The sequence below is a fragment of the Struthio camelus genome, chromosome 2 (genome assembly GCF_040807025.1).
Source record: "Struthio camelus isolate bStrCam1 chromosome 2, bStrCam1.hap1, whole genome shotgun sequence".
Classification (NCBI taxonomy): domain Eukaryota; kingdom Metazoa; phylum Chordata; class Aves; order Struthioniformes; family Struthionidae; genus Struthio; species Struthio camelus.
This window is the reverse complement of record NC_090943.1, coordinates 93,773,876-93,794,470: the sequence shown is the minus strand read 5'-3', so window position 1 is coordinate 93,794,470 and position 20,595 is coordinate 93,773,876. Positions and strand designations below refer to the sequence as shown.

General features: G+C 55.7%; 1 protein-coding gene across 7 annotated transcripts in view; it reads right to left on the bottom strand.

Annotated features, from left to right (window-relative positions):
• Positions 1 to 11,880, bottom strand: part of NFATC1 (nuclear factor of activated T cells 1) — a 120,679-nt gene extending 108,799 nt beyond the window's left edge. For 5 of the 7 annotated variants that reach the window (XM_068931601.1, XM_068931602.1, XM_068931605.1 and 2 more), the window contains exons 1-2: positions 7,779 to 7,936; positions 1,880 to 2,978 (exon numbers count right to left, since the gene is read on the bottom strand). In XM_068931601.1, the coding sequence (XP_068787702.1) occupies positions 1,880 to 2,978; positions 7,779 to 7,857 (1,178 nt within the window). In that variant the 5' untranslated portion in view covers positions 7,858 to 7,936. Of the gene's footprint in view, positions 1 to 1,879; positions 2,979 to 7,778; positions 7,937 to 8,235; positions 8,420 to 11,753 lie in introns of those variants that run through there. The other 2 variants (XM_068931600.1, XM_068931604.1) reach the window with 2 other exon arrangements.
• Between the last annotated feature and the right edge of the window lie 8,715 nt (positions 11,881 to 20,595).

Sequence of the window (20,595 nt, the reverse complement as noted above, 5' to 3'; positions counted from 1 at the left end):
TGGAAGGATTTAAAATAACATCGTTTCTGTTGCGTAGGCTGTGATCCTGTTGACGTCTGTGCTCAGTTGCCCAGCGCTCTTTCATATACATAAAATGAGAGGTATTTTTGGTGGAAGGAAGCACGGTCAGTGTTTCTGATTGGTAAAATAACTTAAAATCACATTTCTACAGTAACTTCCAACTGCCCTAGAGCACGAGTTAATGAGATCACATGGAAACATATTGTGAACCAGGAAACATATTTTATACAAGACCAAAACAGTGGAAAAAATGTTAAATACACAGCATACGGGGGCTCCGTTTTGTACGTTTCACCTTTGTGTTTGCGTTACTACACAGGAATGCCGGGCACCTTTTCACCCACTGCGACAAAACGCGCCAGGGTGGCTCTCTGCCACCAAGAGATAAAAGCACGTCTGGTCAAACTGTCGTATTTTTTTCCCCTTTAAGTTTTCGGCAAAAACCAGCCAAGCGAAAAAGCAATCCTTCCGCCTCTCCGATGAATTTGGACTACTTTACGCCCTTGCTGGGAGAACCGTAAAGACGCGGGGAGGCTCTGAAGGATTCGCCCAGCGTTGGAAGTCTCTGAGGCAGCGAGCGCTTCCCTCGGGGCGGCCGAGGCACCCAAGGCGCGGGGCATCTCCCAGCCGCGGTCCTGCGGGGAGCTCGGGCAGAGCGGAGAGGAGGATGCTGACGAGGAAGGGCAGGATGAGGAATGCTGGGGCTGAGCTGCCGTGACACGATGTGCTGCAACATGAGGTGCCCCAGACCGCTCGATTTTAGCCTTTGGAGGCAGCAAGTGGCAGAGAGGGGCTGGCCGGAGAGGTGCGGGACGGGCAAAGTTGAGTGCCAAGGAAGGTGTCAATAACGACAATACTTTAGCTCTGTGCCCACTTGTCTTGCTTTTTAAAAAGCAAGCTTTTCTGTTAAAAGAATACAGATAAAAAACTATGGCAGATGTGCTCAGGGAAGAAGAGGAAAGGGGGCTGCCACCAGACTCGAGGCCTGGCCTGCAGACTTCTGGAGAGCCGACCACTTCCCACACCACACGACACTGCACGTGCAGCCTTCAGACGACTTCGAAATGAAGACCAGTACCGAAACGGAAAGTGAAAGTAACAGATGTAACCCAGAGGGTGGCTATCCTGTGCTGTTTCCCTACACAGGATCATCGTGCAATAAATGCGTGCAACAAAATATATTGCTTATTATCAGCTTACAATAAAGAGGGTTTTTTGGCTTGATTGTTTTTTAAACTGAGATTAAGGGGGGGGCGGGGGGGAACACCGTCCAGCGGTAAAAGACGACTGACTGATAAGGAGCTTTCAGATGAAGTGAAATTTCAGATGAGGCGAAATCAAGGCTGAAGTAACGTGTAAGACAGCCAAACTTCTATCCTGTTTGTATTCACTGCCTATAAAATGTAAACACGAAAGGCCCTGTAACAGCCACAGTAATAGAAACACGTCTTAGGCCTGCTACAAGATAAATATTAAGTCATGACAAATTATTTCAGTAAAACCAAAGGCTCGATAGTACCAAATCATCCTGCTGCCTGACAAGTTTCTGAATACCCCCATATTCACTGTTTTCTGACCAGCTGGCCTGGGGCTTGTCTCCTGGGAAATAGATAACCACGGGGCCAGTTACAACCCACACGTGGCCAACTCCTCGAGCAGTTTTTCTGATCTTCAAAGTTTTACTCACAGTTGCACCACACAAACAAGAGAGATACCATCCCCCCAAAAAAAAATAATTTAAATTGAGTGAGTGGATGGGGAGATTTAGCTGGAAGCGGAGAATGGAATGAGAAAAAGAGAAGAAAAAGCAAGTAATAAAGAGATTATCAGGATTCCCCCTGAAATCAGGGCACCTTACCTCATGTAGGATGTAGGAGACAGAGACTTTGGTTTGGCCCACTGGTACGGATGCTGTGGCACGGACAGGTATTGCTCACAGAAGTTTCCTTTCCTGATATGCTGAAAGCTGGAGAAGTCTTCTGGTGATAAATCAGCAGTTGGCGATATGGTCCCGTGCTCCTCGCCAGCTGGTTCAGTTTTGAGAGTCATGGAGGGGGTGTGATCGATGGCAGTCTTCCTCGACTTAATGGGAATCCCATCATTCATGTCTATCGTGCTGTCGGTGGTGAGGGCGTTGATGGCAGCCACGATGGCAGAGCTGGTGTACTGGTTGGTGTTCCCCAGCCAGGTCTCATCCGTGACGCTAACCCGTGGCGAGTTTTGCGGCGAAGGCGTGGGGGAGTGGTGCGGCGAGTAGGAGGTCTGCCTGCCGTTGAGGCTGTACTTTCTCTTGTTGCAGGGAGACGGCGGCCTGGAGTTGCGAGCCCCCAGCCAGCTTTCCTCCGTGATGCTCGTTCGGGGAGACGTCGATGGAGAGTGTCTCGGTGAATTAAGCAAAGTGCAGGCCACCATGCTGCGCTGGTAGCCTTCCTCCGTGTCCGTGGTCTTCGGAGAGACGCACGGGGACTGCCACGGAGAGGTCTGGGGCGAAGTGTACGGATACGAGTAGTTGGACTCGTAGGAAGAAGCTTCAGAGTTGCAGCTTCTGGAAGACAAGCTACTTGCTGGACTCAGGCAGGATGGGTCTCTGTACGCCTCAATGTTTGGCAAGTTCAACGTGGCGGTGGACGGCGGTCTCTTCGTGTTTGGGATGGCCTCCTCAACCTCATCATGGAAAAACTGGTTGTTGTTATGGTGAAGTCCCATGTAAGAAGTGATCTCAATTCTGGGGCTCTCTAGTGCTGGAGCTCCATTAGGCCTGATGTTTGGAGGCAGGTAATATTCGGAGGCCCCGCTGTCAATATGCCCTCCGTATCCAGAAGGATGATTTGTTGATGGGACAACTGAAATGACTGGATTTGATGTCTGAAGGCCATGACATGGAGTTGACAATGAGGAATGTGCCACATTTAGAGGCAAACCAGCATTTACGTTTGAAGATGTATAATTATAGTGTTCTGGAAGAAACAAACAAACAAAAAAGAATGATATGAAGTGTTGCACATACGTACTCACTTAGTAATATACCCAGCTGGCATGGAGGAACACGACACAGACAAAAGCACAGTGCTCCTTTACGACCCAGAAGACAGGCACGAGCAGCGTTAGATCAGAAGCTGTAGACTAGTATCTTCGAAAGTGCTGACAATTTAGCAGCACCGAATAAGCTATCTTAGGCGCGATGGGCGGGGGGAGGGTGGGAAGAGGGGTGTATGTGGAATGAGTTTGCCTCGAAGGCACTCTTCTCATGTAAACCTTAGGAGCAAAACTCAGTCTTCAAACAACAGTACTTCAGCATTCAGAGACTGCAGTGCTATCCAAGAGCCATGCACTTCTACATAAGCGAGCCTAATTCCATTCCTGCAAAGTTGGAATATACAAAACAGGAAAAAATGAAAAGTGAAGGCAGATTAAAATCAAAGAACACGATCAACTGCACTCTGTTTAGAAAAAAAAAAATACACAACTAAAACTTCCATTACAGTGAGTTTCCAACTGGTTCCAGTTAATTAGGTTTTTGGAACAGGACGGATCTATTGACCTGCTCTGGTTTCTGGGCAGACATCCTCCAGCCTAACCAGAAGAGATCAGGTGCAGGATAAACAGCGATGCCTTGCTACTCTTTAACAGCTGAAATTTCATTAAAATTGTGGGTTATTAGGCATGCTGTGTTAAGCCCTGTCAGCACGCTCCTGGCCAACAGGCTAACCACGTAACATCTCTGAGTGTATTAAAACAACGGCAGAGTTGCACAGACGGTGTGGAAAACCTGAAAAGCGACAGGTCACTCACAGACCCTTGATGACGGTCTCTCTGATCGAGGGCAGGGGAACAACCAGACCTCTGCGTGCCTCCGTCTCTGCTGCACTACGGAGAATCACTGTCCCAAGGCCAGTAGGAGACCGTCCCTACCTGTCCCCTGCTGCCAGCCTGTCCAGCACCCCGGGACCCCTTCAGCTCGGCTCCCCCCACCTTGGGAGACCGTGCACAGGTGTCTCTTTGCTGTCTGGAGATGTCCGCAGGCCACGCGCAGGGAGGTAGGCAGCCCTTGAGAGAGGGCAACATTGAGGCTCAGTGGCACCGGCACACGCGGGTCAGGGCCCTAACACCCGTCTCTCTTGCCGTAGCGAGAAGAGGCAGCACAGCCTTTCTACAAAGGACAACAGCTGCTGAAGTTTGAGTTTCAGGCAATTCTGTTCCGCAGGTTTCTTCCGTCAGGCTGAAACTACAGATCGCTCTGAGTTGCATCGACTCCCAGACTTTCATCACGGCAGAGGCGCTTTCTCTTCCCTGACGGACGGAAGGAAACTCGGCTCCCCCCCAGCCAGCCCTGCTCCACGCACAGAGCCGGTTCCCGGCCCGTGTGGAGGGAAACTCCCTCGGCAGTGACCCTTGCCCACCCGCCCTACTCGGAGGTGGAAGAAGCTGCATTCATTATCGTTCGCTGTTAGTCCTGACATGACCCGCTCCCCAGGAGTGCTGCGGAGGCAAACGAGCCTCCAAGCAGGTTGTGCTGGCACTGTTGGCTATCTGCTTTCTGCTGTTATCAGCTCGGCCCTCTCTGGTGTCACCCTCCACCTCTCGCGTTTCTCACCGACAGCGATTCCAAGAGAAACGGTACTTACAACAAGTTAACCTGCTTTAAGTGGTTGCACAGTTATCTCTGTGACGTTCCAGCCGATTTATGCCTTGTCAGGTAACATTCACGAACAATGTGAAACAACGCTTTTTCCACTCACTTTCTGGTCTGCCTTCAGAAACCAGTCCTTTACTGAGAAACGTTCATTAAATTATACCAGAAGATGCCATAAATGAAACTGGATTATTCAAAACATGTTGCAGCTTCACACACTATTCAAACAACGAAGAAGGCTGGAAATAAGAGCTGTGGAAAAAGAAAGGCTGCTCGGAAAAGAGCGATCCAGTTGGAGCCATCGTGGTGAGGCATAGATCTGCCTGGGGGACGAGAGGCCTCTCCTTCCAAAATAAGTCCCCTTTTCTGGCTGTTCTGCCACATGGCAGCATCACTCACAGCCACTGCCAACATCACCCCTTCCCTCGGACTTTTCATGGAGGAGCAGGAAAAACAAAACAAAAAACCAGAGTGCAATAGTGGTAACACCAGTGCCACCTCCGTTTTGGAAATCAGCCCAGAGAGGGTCTAACTCATGCCACCAAGATGGCCTCGACTCCTTCACTGCTTCCTCCAGCTCCAGAGGAAGCGCAGGTGCCACCGTGCAGCGAGCCTCTCCAGCAGTGCCCCGGGGGCTGCTCCAGCTCTGCTGCCACCCAAAACTGCACATCCCAGACCAGACGTGATTGCAGGATCTGCCCTACGTCCTTCATTTATTGTAAAAATACCAAAATAATTATTACCTACATGAAAAAATACCATGAAACCCGGGGTAGCGTGAAATCTCACGTATGGTTAGAGTGAAATTCAGCTACTGAAGTCTGCTAGAAAAGCCCAGTCCAGGCCTAACGTGCAATATAAAACCTCAGACTGGCCTTGTGAATACAGTTTTTAAGAAAAGGGGGGGAGGGAAAAGACAGCTACCAATGCTCCAAGCACCAAGCTCTCCTAATGCATGTACCAAAGAATAAGCTCTTTTAGGGCTATGTAAATAATGCATATTTTTAAGAAGTCAACTTTTAAAGGGCAAAGGAAAACAGTATGTGTCATACAACTTCTCACACAATTGAACATGAAATCGAAATAAGATCCAAAGCCTTTCAAATATATTTAGGTGTCTTAGATTTTCAGATAGCCTTTAGAAATTATGCCCACCAAATACAAACATCCAAAAGCAATAACTAGGACCAGGACTGGGTCCTTGGTTTGTAAGCTCAAAGCCACAGTACAGTTACTGAAAAAGCACATTGTTCCCCCTGATTGCCGTATTTACAAAATTCATACACATATTTTCAGCATTCACCAACAGGCTGACGCCTTTCCTCTCAAAGGTGAATAAGGATAAAACATATAGAACTAAAATGCCAATCTCAAGAGGGAAAGGAGACAGAGATGACTACACAGACATGAAACGACAGCACATAACGCAGTTGCACAGAGTATTTTGACAGCGCTAGTAGGGATGAAAGGGAGCTAACACCTTCTCCCTACCCCCTAATACAGAGGCTGACTGACATTACTGGGACTCTGACCTAGCGAGGCCCCAGGCTCTGTGCAGCCTGCAAGCTTGGGCTTACGTTTGCACTGCTGTTCACAGGCACTAATTTATACAGCTTGCTAGCAGGACACTTTCAATGGTGTACTTCAATACCTCGAGCCACACTCTGCTGTCGCATAGACCAGTGTGGGTCTGCAACAGTTCTGTGGCTGACAATTCCATGTTTCCACTACGTAGAGTTAGGACCAGAAATTGGACCCCTTGCTCCGTGACCACTCTTTTGCATATTACATTTCACTTTGCAACAACATAAAAAATCCAAATTATTTTTTCCCTAATTAATTTCACGGGGTAAAAGTTCCATTCCTTTCTACCCTTAATGGACAGATCTTGCCTGGTTTCCTCTGGTGACCTGTGAAAAACACCTCACCAGGGCTTTAGAGAAAGCAAGGGCTTTTTAACGCTTCCACAGATGAAGCCAATCCTACTTCTATGTTTAAATTCATGCTTTCAAAACTGCCTAATAGAATTAGGTACTTATCTCATTAGGATATTGGCACTTCGTTTGTTTAGGCCCCTCCAGTTTCCAGGTGTCTAATTACTAGGACACTCGTCTGAAAGCTTGGTGCGAAGCTCTTGAAGCCACATGTTTTTCCAAAAGCTGAGAAACTCAGAACAACTATTTGGATGCTCAAAACGTCCAGGAGAACAGGGCAACAGGTGAGCGTTAGGAAGTTAAGCACTACGTGTTCAGCTACATCCTGGCAGGTTGTAATGTGCAGGCAAGGATTTGGGAACCTCCCTCGATTCAAAGGCAAAAGTTCTGGCGAAGCACCAAACCACAGAGACCGGCTAGCTCTAAGAATGCATTAAGTTATCTCCTTATATATAAAGTTTCCTCTGGTGACCAGCCACCAGTGAAGCAGGGACAATTCATCTGATATCAGGAAACAATGCAAACTCCACCTATGTCTCTATTGCAGCCTCACGCGCTGCGTTTCCACCTCAAGTATTGTTAAAAGTCACAAGAAAGAGAGAGCAATTCAGAGACACAAGAGCTGGGAACAACTGCGTGACCTGCGATAAATTCAGGCCCGTTATTTTTGTTTAGGGATGACCTTCAAGCAAAACCCCGAGCCTAACTAGCTCCAACTTACAGGGGGAGAGAAGGGAGAAAAAATAAAATAAAATAAAAATTAAAAAATCGCATACACACAAACAACAGAAGCGGCTTTCGAGTTGCCCTTTCTCTGTAAGGGAACAGGCACCAGATCCACGTTTCACAAGAGCCCCGGGGCAGAAGCGGGCGATGGCAGCGCGGAGGGGTCGCTCGGGCGGCGGACAGCGGGCGGGCCGGGGCCGGGCGCCCCCGCGGGTCACTGCCTATTTCTGACGGGCTCCGACCAGTCCCGGCGCTTCAGAAATTAAACGCGAGCTGCCTCCCGCGTCGTTTCCCCTTCAGGAGCTGCTGCGACGTGCTCACAAGGGCACGGAAAGGAGAGCTCCTCCGCCTCGCAGGCTGCTTCCCCGCGGCGGGCAAAAACTCCCGGGCGCTTCCCCGACACCGCCCGCGACATCCCTCCCGTCGGGCCCCGACCGGGACCCCGGCCCCGGCCGCCGACCCACCTCCGCCACCCTCGTCGCTGTGCTTGAACTCGAAGAGGAAATCGAAATCAAACTCCTGCTCGCCCTCTACGCCGGTCATGGCTCCCCCACCGCCCGCGGCGACCCCCGGCCCGCCCCGTCGGGGCCGCCCCGGACACCTGCTGCCGGCGGCTCCGCGCAGCCCCCCGCCAGGCGCTGCACCGCGGCCGGCGGGACGGCCCGCTGCTGCCGCCGCTGCCGCTGTCGGCGGTAATGTGACCCCGGCCCCGACGGCCGGCCTATCTCGCTGTCGCCGCCGTCCGCCTCCGACCCGCCCTCCCCCGCTTTGTTGATGTTTCCGGGTCGATGCGAACAACCGCCTTTACCCTGCCTCCCCCCTCCCTCGGTTCCTGCTTTAGCGGCGCCGCAGGGAACCCCCCCCCCCCCGGAGCGGCTGCTGCCCCCTCTGCCCGGGCGCAGCCGGGCTGCGGGGCTTCACCTGCTCCCGCCCGGCGGTGACTGCATTGGCCGCAGGTGCCGGGCGCCGAGGGGCAGGAGCGCTGCTTTCTGCCCCCCCGCCCGGCCGCGCTTGCAGCTCGTCGCGGGGGAAGAGCCGCGCAATTTTGCTAAATATCGCTAACTCGCGCCGTGCTCCTTCGCGGGTCCCCGCCGCTTCACGTCTGCGAGCCTTGAGGCTCCTCTGGGCTTCGTTTTTTTTTTTTTTTTAATTATTTATTTGATTTAGTTGCAGCACCCACTAGTGCCAACTGCTATAAAAAGCGCAGTGAAGCGCACTCGCACCGTGTCCTCCGTGCGCTGCGGGGAGGAAACTCCCTCGGCCGGAGCTCTGCCCCGAGGGGGGCTTGCAGCGGCCCCCGGGAAGGCGGGACACGGGGCAGCGCGGGGTCAGGCCCCCTTCTCCCCCCCCCCCCCGGCGCCTACTTGGGGGCTACCATCCCGGGCACGGAGGGAAGTCAGGGCGCTTCCCCAGCCTGCTGCGTTTTATCGTTTTTCTGTTTTAAAAAATGACTTGAAAACAAACAAACAACTCCCCAAAAGACTCTTTCTCTGCTCAGAAGTATACTTCTGTCAGATTATACAAGCCCGTTTTAAAGTCTCCAGCCTGCAAATGACCTCACCGCCCCAGCAGCTAAGTCTCGCTGCAATTGTCGAGCTTTCAGAATTTAAGGCCGGATTTCAAAAGGAATGATTTTTTTAGAGCGGTTATGGAAACGGTATTCCCTTATAAACTCAGGGAATACCATTTTCCAGGCTTATGGCTGAAATCTCCATTACAAAGTGCCAGGAAAACTTTTTTTTTATCTCTCTCCATCAGAGCCAGTTACGCTTTTTTCCCCTCCGCGCAGGGCCGAGCCCGCGCTGCAGGCACGACGTGCCCCGGCGGCTCGCCGGGTGCCGGCAGCCCCGCGGCGGGGCCCACGGGGGGCAGCCCCACGGCTCCTCGGCTGCCCTACCGCGAGAGAGGGCAGACCGGCTTGGCCCTGGACGCCGTGGGGTCCAGCGCCCACCTTCCCGGGGCTCCGCACCCACCGCAGCCCCACGGCGAGCCGTGGCCGTCGGGGTTTGTCCCCGGCCGGGGCTCCCGGAGGAGGAGGGAGCAACACCGAAACACCCCCGCGGCTGGGTCGCGCTCCTCTGCTCCTCCTCCCCACGTCGGGGCCCTGCGGCGCGGGTGGCAGGCGGTGTGATTTGCCAATGCCATAAATATTAGTGCCGTCAATAAAGTATTTAGATTGGCACCTTTCCCCTGAAGAAAGAGGAAAGATGCGCAGAAATGCAAAACCGGAGCGATGGAGTATGTGGAGACGGAATAAAAGCGTCGCGCCAGTTAACAATCCGGTTTAAAACAACGCCGTTAAATTAGGGTAGAGCGAAAGTAGCGAGGGGGGAGCCGAGGCGCCTCGGCAAAGGAAAGCTCGGTGGGTCTCGACACGTTTGCTTTCCAAGCCGACCAGCCTCCCGGCCCAACTCCAGCCAACCCCAAATCTCTCTAAATTGCCGTAACTCCACTGAGTGCATTGCAGGTCTGACCACTGCCCCAGCAGACTGTCTGCTTCAGCTCTAGTCACGCAGCCTGAAAAATAAATTGAAATTGTATGTAGCATTAGCCCACAGTTATTTTCTGACGCAAAGGACCCTGCGCTTCGGCCGGCTCCAAAGACAAGACCGCGATCCACGGCGCTTCGCTCAGCAAGTGGTCCACCAGGGCAGCTGGCGGCACCTTCTGCACGGGCTAAACCTGAAAGAGCGCATTTTCTTCGATTGTCATCCTTTGGCAACCGAGGGAGGGGTACCTAATTTGCAAGCAGCAATCCTTTCTCGCAGGGCTCCCCTACGTGTTTCCTGGAGCGGGTCACGCTCCCCGGCTGCCCTCATTTGTCAGTGCCTTACAAAAGACATCAGCCTTGAAGCGAACTATCGCGGCGGGTCGGCGACATTTTAACGTAGGCATCAGAAACGCCACGAAAATAAAGAGGGGGTGTCTCTTTTTTTGACAGACGACTTTCTGTGCGAGCTGTCTGTCTCTGGGCGTAACTTTTGTGAGCTGGTGCGTTCCCTGGCCTGGAGCCTAGCGCGCTGAAAACGCCGGGCGCACGGTCCTCGAGGGTCCAAGCATGCAAAAGGCGCGAAAGTCATCGCAAACAACGCTATTAAATAAAACAGCAATGAGCGACTTTCATCTCAAAAGGCTCTCGCACGCTCCAAAAGCAGCGCCGCAGTCGCAACAGCACTTGCAAGCTTTTGCATTGGCAGGATCCTGTCAACTGAAATGAACTCGGGGAGTGAAAAAAAATGTGTAGAGGGAAAAAACAAAAAAGAAAGAAAGAAAGAAAGAACGAAAAAGAAACTATGGGTACCGAGCGCCCCGTCCAGCCTCGCTGGAGCAAACTCGGGCATGGGAGCACCGCGGGCCGGGGCGCGACCCACCCCGAGCCCAGCACAACTTCTTACGGCGTCTGGGCTCACTGTGCCCCGCGGGACACCGCCAGCCTGGGCAATGGCAAGGCGCCCCCGGACGGGGAGCAACCCGGGGGGCCCGGCAAGCGAGGAGGCAGGACTGAGGGGAGCCCTCCCCCGGGCAGGTCCCGCCGCCCCTCGCTCGCCCCGGGAGGCGCCGCGCTGCTCCCGCGGGGCTGCGGCTCGGCCAAGGTGCGCGCACAAGTTTTACAAGTTTTAGAGGATACAGCGGTGCTGGGTAACGATGCTCGGGGCAGAGAAAAATGTCCTGGCTGGCGTAGGAGAGGCTCAAGTGGGTCCTCGCTGCCCCCCCAAAAAAAAGCTGCCCCGCGCGCTCACATTTCCGCCGCAAACGACCCGCTGGCGGCGAGGCGCTTCCCAAGCCCCCCGTCCCGGCTCCTTCCCTCGAGCAACTTCGCCGGTGCGTTTGCAGCGCACTTTTTTGGAGGAGCGTTAGCACAGGGCATCATCAAAAGAAGCGGCAAACCCCGACTCGCAGTGAGCGGGGCCGGGGGCGGGGGGGGAGATGAGCAGCTCGGGGAGCCCCGACGGCCGCGGGGGCGGAGAGGACGCGGCCGCGCAGCCCTGCGCGCTCCGGGGCGCCGCTGCCGCCGCGGCCCCAAGCCCCCCCACCCCCCCACCCCTCCGACTCTTGGGGGTCGCACAGCGCGCCCCGGCCCTAATTTTTCGCAGCAGCCAGGGATGTTTCTAATTATAGGATATATTTTTCCCTCCCCCCCCCAAAAAAAAAAAAAAAGGAAGGGGAGAAGGGAGAGCTCCCGGGGCAGTTTACAGCGTTTCCTCCGGACTCGGGCCAGGGCTGCAGCCCGCCGCGGCCGGGACCGGGACCGGGACCGGGACCGGGACCGGGGCGGTCGGCGGGAGGCGCCGGGGGGGCGGCGGCGGCAGCGGCGCAGGAGACACCTATTGGCAGGCGGCCGCCGGCAAACCTCAGGCCGCCGCGGGGAAACACCGGGGGACACCGCCTGCCTCCCCATCCGCCCGCCCGCCCGCCCGCCCGCAACGCGGCCCCTTTACCTTCCTCCGCCGCCTTCATGGTGCCGCCGCGCTGCGGGGCCGCCGCCGGCCCCTCTCTCCCGCTGGCTGCGTCCCGCGACGGCGGAGCGGCGGCGGCGGCGGCGGCCGGCGGGGCAGCGCTTGGCATCCACCCGGCGGCGCGGGGGAGCCCCGGCGCCGCTGCCGGCGCCGCTGCCGGCCCCTGGCCGCCTGCCCCGCGCCCGCGCCCCCCGCCCGCCTTCACGCCGACGGCGCCGGGGCCGCGCCGCCCCCGGCAAGGGCGCCGCGCCCGCGGAGACGCCGGAGCTCGCCGCTGCCGCCCGCCGGCGGCGGGGTCATGGAGAGGAGGGCGCGTGTGCGTGGGGACTTCGGCGGCACTGCGGCGGGCACCGGGGGCCCGGCAGAGCGAGGGCCGCCCGCCCGGGGTGCCCGCGGCCGGGCTGTACTGGCAGGCGTGAGTGTGCGGAGCCTGCGGAGTCTCGCTCTGACGCAGGGCTGCGCGCCCGGCGCCGCCTTTTTAAAGCTGGAAAACACCACCCCCCCCTCCTCCCCCCCCACACATACACACACATACACACACACACACACACACGCCTCCCTCCCCCTCCCAGCCCCTCTCCCCGCCCCGCGCCCCGTGATGTCAGCCGGGCCGGCGGGCGGCCAGCGGGAGGCGGGCAGCGGCGGGCACCGACGGGCCCCGGCCGCCGCGGCTCCGCGCCGCGCCGCTCCGCGGGGGCAAAGCGGCCGCCCGGCCCGGCCCAACCCGGCCCGGCCCGGCGCGGTCCCCCCGCCTGCCTGCGCCCGGTGCCCTGCTCGAGGGAGCGGGAGGCGCGTTGGGGTCGGGGAGCGACGGGAGGGGGAGACTGGGGGCACAGAGGGAGGCAGCGAGAGAGAAGAAGACGAAGAAGAAGGAGGAGGAGGAGGAGGAAAAAAAAGAGAAAGAAAAAAACAAAAAAGGCAGCCTTGCATGCTGAAATCATTATGTAAAAAATCGCAGGCTTCCCCCGCTGTGGAAATTTGGAAAAGAGCATCAACTGGCAGGCGAGAGAAAGGAAAATCCCATTCTGCTAAATTACTAACAGACTCGGTGGACTTGGTTTCAGTCGCTCCAGATTTATTATTATTATTTTATTTATTATTATTCTGTAAATATCTCAGCAACACAGTTGGGTCTCATCACTTCGTAGCGGGGGGAAGGAGAGGTTTCCAACGCGCAGCGACTCCTCCTCCCACCTCCGGGATGCCCTGTCCCGGCCCCCGACGGGGCCGTGACACCCTGGCACAGGCGGGAGCCGCCCGGGCGGACCGGGGTGGGGGGGTGGGGGGGCTGCAGAGAAAGGCCCTGCTGCCCCCCTGCTCCGCCACTTCATTCCCCGCTCCCCTCACCCTTTTCTTCCCCTTCGTCCTCCCTCTGCCCCCCCAGTTGGCAAAGGGGGACCATACTTTCCTGTTGGAATTGGACGGCAGCAAACGGAGAGTTAGGGTGGTTAGCGTATCTGGTGTATGAACAAAAAAAAAATCATAAATCTAGTGCCTGACACCCATATGTGGTTGAAAATAAACCCAACATAAACGAAATCCTGCCTGCTCCTGGGGCGCAGGAGGCCGTAGCTGATTCTTCGGGGCAAGTTCTCGTACTAAGTCATCGCGGAAAAAAGTTTCCCAACAAACAGCGAGCCCGGCGAGGAATTTATCCCCCTCCGCAAGCAAGGCGCGACCCGCTCAGGTAGGGCAAAAACAAAACAAAACAAAAAAACCCCCCCAAACGGTGACACTTTTCTTTCAAGGAAAACTAGGGGGGGGGAGAAAAAAAAATGAGAGAGAGAGAAAAGCCTCCAAACGCCTACGGCAACGACCCCCCCCCCCACACACACACGTGAGAGCCTCCTCACGGGCATCCCACGGTGTTTCGCCCGGCCGCGGCGAGCGCGCAGCTCGGGCTCTGCCGAAGCCGCGGCGGCGGGGGGGGGGGGGCAGCCGCCAGGGGGCGCGGCGGGGCGGCCGCGGCCCCTCCGACGGGGCGGCCCCCCCGCGGGCGGCGGGCGGCGGGCGGCGGGCGGGGGCCGAGCCGCCGCCGCTGCCACCTGCGGAGCGAGGCCGGGGCCGGGGCGGCCCCGCAGCGGCCCTGGCAGCCGCTCGGCGGGGGCGGGGGGCTACCCCGGCTCCCTGCTGCCCTCTGCTCGCCGCGCTTCCCCCCGCTCCCCGCTGAAATGACGGAATCCCCCGTCTGTTTCCTCCTGTTTAATGCCGTTGCCCGGACCACCGTGGCGCCGCTCCAAGGGCCCCGGCAGCTTTCGCGGGCAGCCGGCAGCGGCAGCCCGGGCTCCCGGGGCCGCCCCCGCCGGCCCGGCCCCCGGCCCCGGCCCCCGGCCCAGTCCCGGTGCCGGTCCCGCCGCCCCGCGGCAGCCCGCGCAAGCTGCCGCGCCGGGAGCCGCCTCCGCCGCCGCCGCCGCCGCCGCCGCCGCCGCTCCCCTTCCCCTTCCCCTGCGCCTCCCTCCGCCCCGAGTTTGTTTACAGCCGCTACTAGGAGAGACTGTTACACGGGGCTTATTTTAGGAGTTGGTGATGACTAACAAAGTTAAAAGGAGCTTAGTACAGAAAACAACCCTATTTTTAGACGGCTGTTGTTTCAGTGGATTATTGTAGCGAATGCGCCCTGGCCATTTTTAAAAGCCACTTCCCCAGATGCCAAGTCCTTTCTTCTGCGCTGCTGCAGAGGCGCACACGCCTGGCCGGCCCCTGCAGCGGGCGTGGAGTCATTGTTTTCTTCGTTTTCCTAAATCTAATGGCTAAACCCTACCCATAATTGCTATGGCTACAATTGGTTTTAATTAATTTGGAGTTTCCAATACACAAACCTACGACTGTTTCCACAGAAAAAAAGAAAAAGGAGGGGGGCAAAGACAACCTCGGAGTATTCGCAGCAGTTTGCAGTGACCTCCAGCACTAGGTCAGCAGGGATCTGAAACAGGATCTCCCTCGCCTCTTGAGTCACGTCTAGCTCTTCTGCAGGACTTTTTCATCTCCCCGGCGCTAGGCAAAAGAGGGAAGTCTCTGCTTTTAGCTCCAGCGGTTCCCGGGGCCGCAGGGTGACAGCGCTGCCCGCTGCAGCCAGCCGCGCGCGGAGAGGTTGGCCCGGCGCTGCCGCGCTCCCGGGGCCTCCTTTCCTCCCCGCCGGGGCGGCGCGGGAATTGCCACGCAGCTGCGCGCCGCTGGCCGGCGCCTGGACGTGAGGGACCGTTGCCCGCAGCTGCTGTGACCTCCCTGCGCACGAGGCCGGTAGCGTGAAGGCCAGCCCTAACCTCGGCTGGTTCGGCTGCAGCGGAGCCGCTCAGCTGACGCGCGGGGCCGAGCTGAGCGCCGGGAGCAGGCACTGGTCGCGCGCCACAGCCAGAAACCCTCCCTTGTCGCAGCTTTTAGCCCGTGCAGCGAGCTCTGTGCAGCAAGCCTTTTCTGGCTTGCCGTGCGTCAGCCCCTGCGTTATCGTTATCTCCACGACAAGAGCGTGATGTCCCAGGGCGAGCGGGCGCTCGCGTCCCCTCCGCCGCGAAGGCAGCGTGCTCGCTCCCCACGCGGCGTGGGCAGAGACAGCCCTGCTTCGAAACTGGGCCTTTGCTGCTTTTAGGTTAGCGGCCGGGGAGAGTTCGGCCGCTTTGCTCCACCTTTTTGCCTTCGATGAGGCCGAGCACGCGAGCAGTCTGCACGGCCCCGATGACGCGGGAAAAAAACTTAACTCTGTGACCGAGCCTTTAGGGCGACGCTGGTGGAAAAAGGGGCAGAAGCGGCACGGCATGACTTTCCCGTCCTCGAGCAGACGCGTCAAGACGGGAGCCAGCCTCGGCCAGGCCTGGGCCCGGGGCAGGGGCCGAGGCGCTGGCGCTCCCTCTTCCCACCCAGCTAGCCGCGGCGCTTCCCGCAGCCGGGGCCGGCAGCAAGTGCTGGGCTGCTCCCCTCCAATGCCGGGGTGTTTGGATCGTTTTTTCCGCCTTCCGTACATCTTTGCAAGTAAGGCTGTAAATGCACCCTCTCTCCTTGGCTCTTGCATGCAAATGTACTGTTATCCTTAAACAACAACAACAACAACTGTGGAGTATTTTTACAGGGTGTTTTAATCACAGAAGAGTCTGATTCATGCACATTAGATTACTTTCACGTTATATTGCTGTCGTATGTGTGTGGGGGGGGGGGTGCACCCTCTTTTCACTTTCCTGTCCTTTTCTTTTGGGCTCCAGCAGATCGAGAGGGATGGTTTTACTGGAGCTTCAGAGTGGTTCAGCGGCCACGGCATTTCTCAGGGCACCTTCTTCGCTCAAGCAAAACGCTGCCGTTGCCTCTTCACGGGAGGCTGCAGGTGAGTGGCCCAGCACGCGCAGCGCGTGGGGCTGCTGGTCCGGCCTTGCACCCCGACCTGCTTGCGAGACTTGGGACAAAGAGCTTCACCGCGCGGCGGCGCCCTGGGAAACGAGGATTTTCCAACCTCATCGGCGTGAAAGTGCTTGGGAAGCTGGAGGCGGCGGGGCAGGACCATCGGTTTTCCCACCAAGTGGTCCCAGAAATACCTGGCTCTCTCCCCACTGTTGGCCCTGCTCGCTTTGTAGAGAGGTTACGGCCCAAGTCCCACGTCTGTGGCAATCTGACACGTGTCATAATCTGAACAAACTGCTAAGTACAATGACGCCAAGTAGGTGCCAATTCGCCTCTGTCTCAACGGTATACTAATAGCAAATACTTTCTTAGGATGAACATAGAGAAGAATCCCATAATCCGGGAGGCTGATCAGAAGAAGCTACCTGCGCTCTGCCCAGCAACGTCGTTCTGTTTTGAGCTTCTTGCCCTTACAAATACAAAACTGCCTTTTATATCCAGTGTATGTAATGCTGGCCATCTTCTTAGGGTCTGTGCTCCCATCTTTTGGGCCTTGGCTGCTTCAAAAGCATCAGCATCTGTTCAGAATTTCATTCATTGTAACAGAAGATTTATAAGTCTCAAGCCACCCTAACCAAGGCCCTAATTAAAGCCTTTCGAATCCTCCGCTTTGAAAATTGTAACAAGATTTGCTGGAAATTGAGAGCGCACATGGCCAGTGTTTGTGGCTGGTGCCACACCGCTTTGAAAATGCCTCAGCCTTTCAAACAAGCCACAGAAAACACGCTAGCTCTGGCCAACCGCTGCCGTGAGTCCCCGAAAGTAGAGAGGTGGCGAGAACGCAGGGACTCAGCGCAGCCTCCCATCCCCCCGACACAGCCCCTTTCGGAGGCTGCCAGAAATCATTTCACCACTTTTAAGGTGCATTGCACTTAGCAGGACAAATGCCAGAGGAGGAATTTTGTGTGCTTGAATAATGTTGTAATTTACCTTATAACCAGTCTCATTACGACTTTGAGTGCTCTGTTGATTTACCTGGCTTTTGATTTAGTGGACTCTTTTTAAAACGACTGTTTAGGAACGCAGCCAAGGACTGCAGGCAAAAGACCTTAAACCCTTTTGGAGCTACAGTCACCCATTCAGACACTGACTTTTTAAAATAAAGACAGACATCAGACAGCCACACCAGACCCATACACAGAAAGCCGAGACTGAATTAAACAAAGACGTCAGGTCAGGGAAATAAATTCATAACGATAGACGCGGCGTTGGCGCTGCTTTCTTTTATTCTGCTTTTGCCTCTTCCTTCTCCGAAAAATCGGAAGGCCGGGAAGGGCGCTCGTCCCGTGGCAGGGGAGCAATTCCCTGCAAGCGCGGTGCGCTGAGCGCTTCGGGGATATGGGGGAGCCGCAGCCCCGGGGGCTTTGCCCAGGCGATGCCCCGCTCTGCCCGGAGCCCCCGCGCGCGGCCAGCGGCGGTTCGGTCCTGACGGCTCTGGCTAGTGACTGATCAGGACCGAGGTGGCGGCCCGGGGTGCGGTGCAGGCTAAATCCTGCCTCCGCGGTCATGCCGCTCGCGTATGACCTTGGGGTCCCGCCTCGGAGATTCGGGTTCTCCGTTTACACGGCGAAACGGCTGTCAAACGTGAAAATGGTGATACTGTCTTCTGCTCTTCTTCTTGAGCACTATAAATGAAATACGCAGTACAGTGCGGGGGGGGGGTTAAAAAAAAAGACAAGAACACATGCATTTATCGGTTCTGTTTGTAAAATATTGCTGAACAAGTGGCAATTTTTAATACTTGTACAGTATAGGCAGACTTACAAAGGAGCAGTGACAAAGTTTCCTTCCAGACCACACACTGCAGCTCCAGCAATATTTCACGTGTTTCAGACTTCTCCGGTTGCTGGTGTAGAGGGTGGCTACGAGATTTTTGCCTCGCCTAAAAATACTTAATTAAGCAAAGCCAGACTGGGTACACTGAAAAGCAGGGATTCAACCTGGCAGCAGAGCGGATCCTCTCCAGGGGAACGGAAACATGAAATTTATGATGTCTGCGAGCGACTGAAGCCTGTGGTATGTATTGATTCCTACGCATTGTGCGGATAGTTGCTTGCACCTCATTCATCCTCGGAGGCACAGGGAGCGCACCTTCGTTTTCAGCCTGCGCGAAGCACTTTTTTTACCAGATGTCTGTGATTCAGCCGGGGGGGGCGGGGGGGCGGGGGGGCTGCTGCGAGAGCCGGTGAGGCAGTGGGGAGTCCTGGAGGAGGCAGCGTGGGGGCACCACGTGCCGGTGCATAAACTTGTGCTTATCAGCAATTAGGAAGGGCCGCGCATGGCTCTTCCGCCGCGACGGCAGCTCCCTTCCCTCTCGGCAAGCCGGCAAGCTTTACGCCCCCTGGAAAGTTTGCTTTTAGCGACAACCGCCTGCAAGTTCTTCTCCTCCTTTCCCCGGAGCTGGGCCCCGAGTGTACCTCCTCCTTGAGCCAGATGGCACCCGGATCAATCCCATCAGACCAAAGGCACCGCGTGTCCAGCCGCCCTCGTAACCCGATGCCTCAGGGGCCCAAACAAACCTGAAGTCGTCTCCGTCAAACACACGTGTGCTACCGCAGCATCTCCTTTCGGTGCCAAGGCTCCAAGTCCTTGCTCGCAGAACGGGTCTGGCAGTGGTTAAGTGTCCTTCCTAACCTCCCTCCCTGTAATCGGGGATCAGCCTGTTTCAGACTCCCAATTCGATGCTGGGAGCATCCCGGTTGCCCGACCCGAAGGGGAGCCCTGAGCTCCGCTGCTGCAGCGTGAGCCCTCTTTCCCCAAGTCTCAGCTGCGCGACTCTTTACTTGTCGGGCAGCTGCTGTCCCTGCCATCCCTCGCCGCGAGTCCGAGCCTCTTTCCGCATTAGTTTCCTCCTGCTCTACTTCATTAAACTTGCATTTAAATGCGCTGTTGGTTCTCCCTAAATGAATAACCTTCCATTGCGTAATACTGAATTCCTTTGTATTAGCCTCTTTCCCCAGCGGCTCCAAATCCTCCTGTAGTCTGGTGCATTCCTGAAATTTATCAGCAGCCTCCCTTCCTATCATGATGTCATCTGTGTCTGGACACCCAGCAACTCGATCCAACCTCAGGCTCATTTATATGAAACTCTTGAACAGAGCAAGTCCCAGCACTGAGCCCTGGGAGAGCCTGCATGTGCATGGTCCTATTTATTATGCTCCTTTCTTCCTAACCCAAGTTTTTAATCCTCCTACTATTGATACTCCAATACTTGTATACGTTGTCCTGACTTCATTTTCTGAGGCATAATCAGTAACCTTGTTAAACTCCGGGAAACACAAAACCATTGCTTTAAACTTTTCTGGGCTCACCTTAATGAACTTTATGAATAGTTAGGATTTGGACTTCTGTAGCAGCAATTTTGACCATGGCTGCTTGTGCCAGATACTTGCAAACACCAGTTCCTGCTTACACCTCCTTACCCCCCCCCCCCCCCCCCCCAGTTTTCCCCAGTACTTTCAGTATCAGGGGAAGACACCACAGGGGATGAGGGGGACTGAGGGAGAAAGGAAACATTTTCCAGGTGATGAAATGAGGTATCAAGGGTTTCTTTTCACTTACCTGCGGCTACATGCTGTTGAGGAGCATCCCTGACATTTAAACTAGGTAATGAGCAACTACAGCTTAACGGTAGAAAGCAGAATACCCTCCTCTCCTCGTGTTTTCACCAAATGTTGAGCTGCTCAGTCTTTCCGCAGTGAATGGCCTTGGACAGGGATGAAACTTGTAACTTTTCAGCCTAAACAGTGAAAGTCATAGAAAACTGTGTGCTATTGGAAACAAAGACCCTGAGGTCGGACGTCTCCAGCAGCGTACGACTTCAGCAGCGAAGGCAGTCTTTCCGATACAGTATTCAGGTCATGTCTGAACTGCACCAGCCGCGGAGCCGGGGAGCGTCTCTGTGGCGGGCTGGCTTTAATCCTAATTCCCAGTGCAACTCTGTGCAAACCTGCTAGTTCTGGCTGTCCAAGGATGCCACGGACCTCGGCTAAATCCTGCCTCTCACAGAAATGCCCCGCTGACGAGGAGTTTCTGAGAAGCCTTTCCGCCAGCTTGGGAGGGCCAGAAATTTCCCTTTACCAGGGGCGATCGCGAAAGGCTGCCAAAAGATTGAGCTCTTAACATATCGCTTTAGCTCTTCACACCTTAAATCTCATCTCCCTGATTCTTTTCACACCACAGTTCGCGTACAATAGGTGTTTTCGTTACAGGGATGATTTGGCTAAGGGGATCAGCATCCTGAAAAGGATTGCCAGGCCTCTGTAATTTGGGCAAGGATCTAAGTGTTTAGTTCTTCATGTAGCAAAGACATATAAGCCCAATGCTTTTGTTCCACTAGCTAATGGCAGAATTCCTGTTCTGTGACACCCCTGTATGCTGAAATAGCTGTCTTGAAGAACAAATGCTGAAAATTAAAATCTTCTCGAGTCAAGCTTTC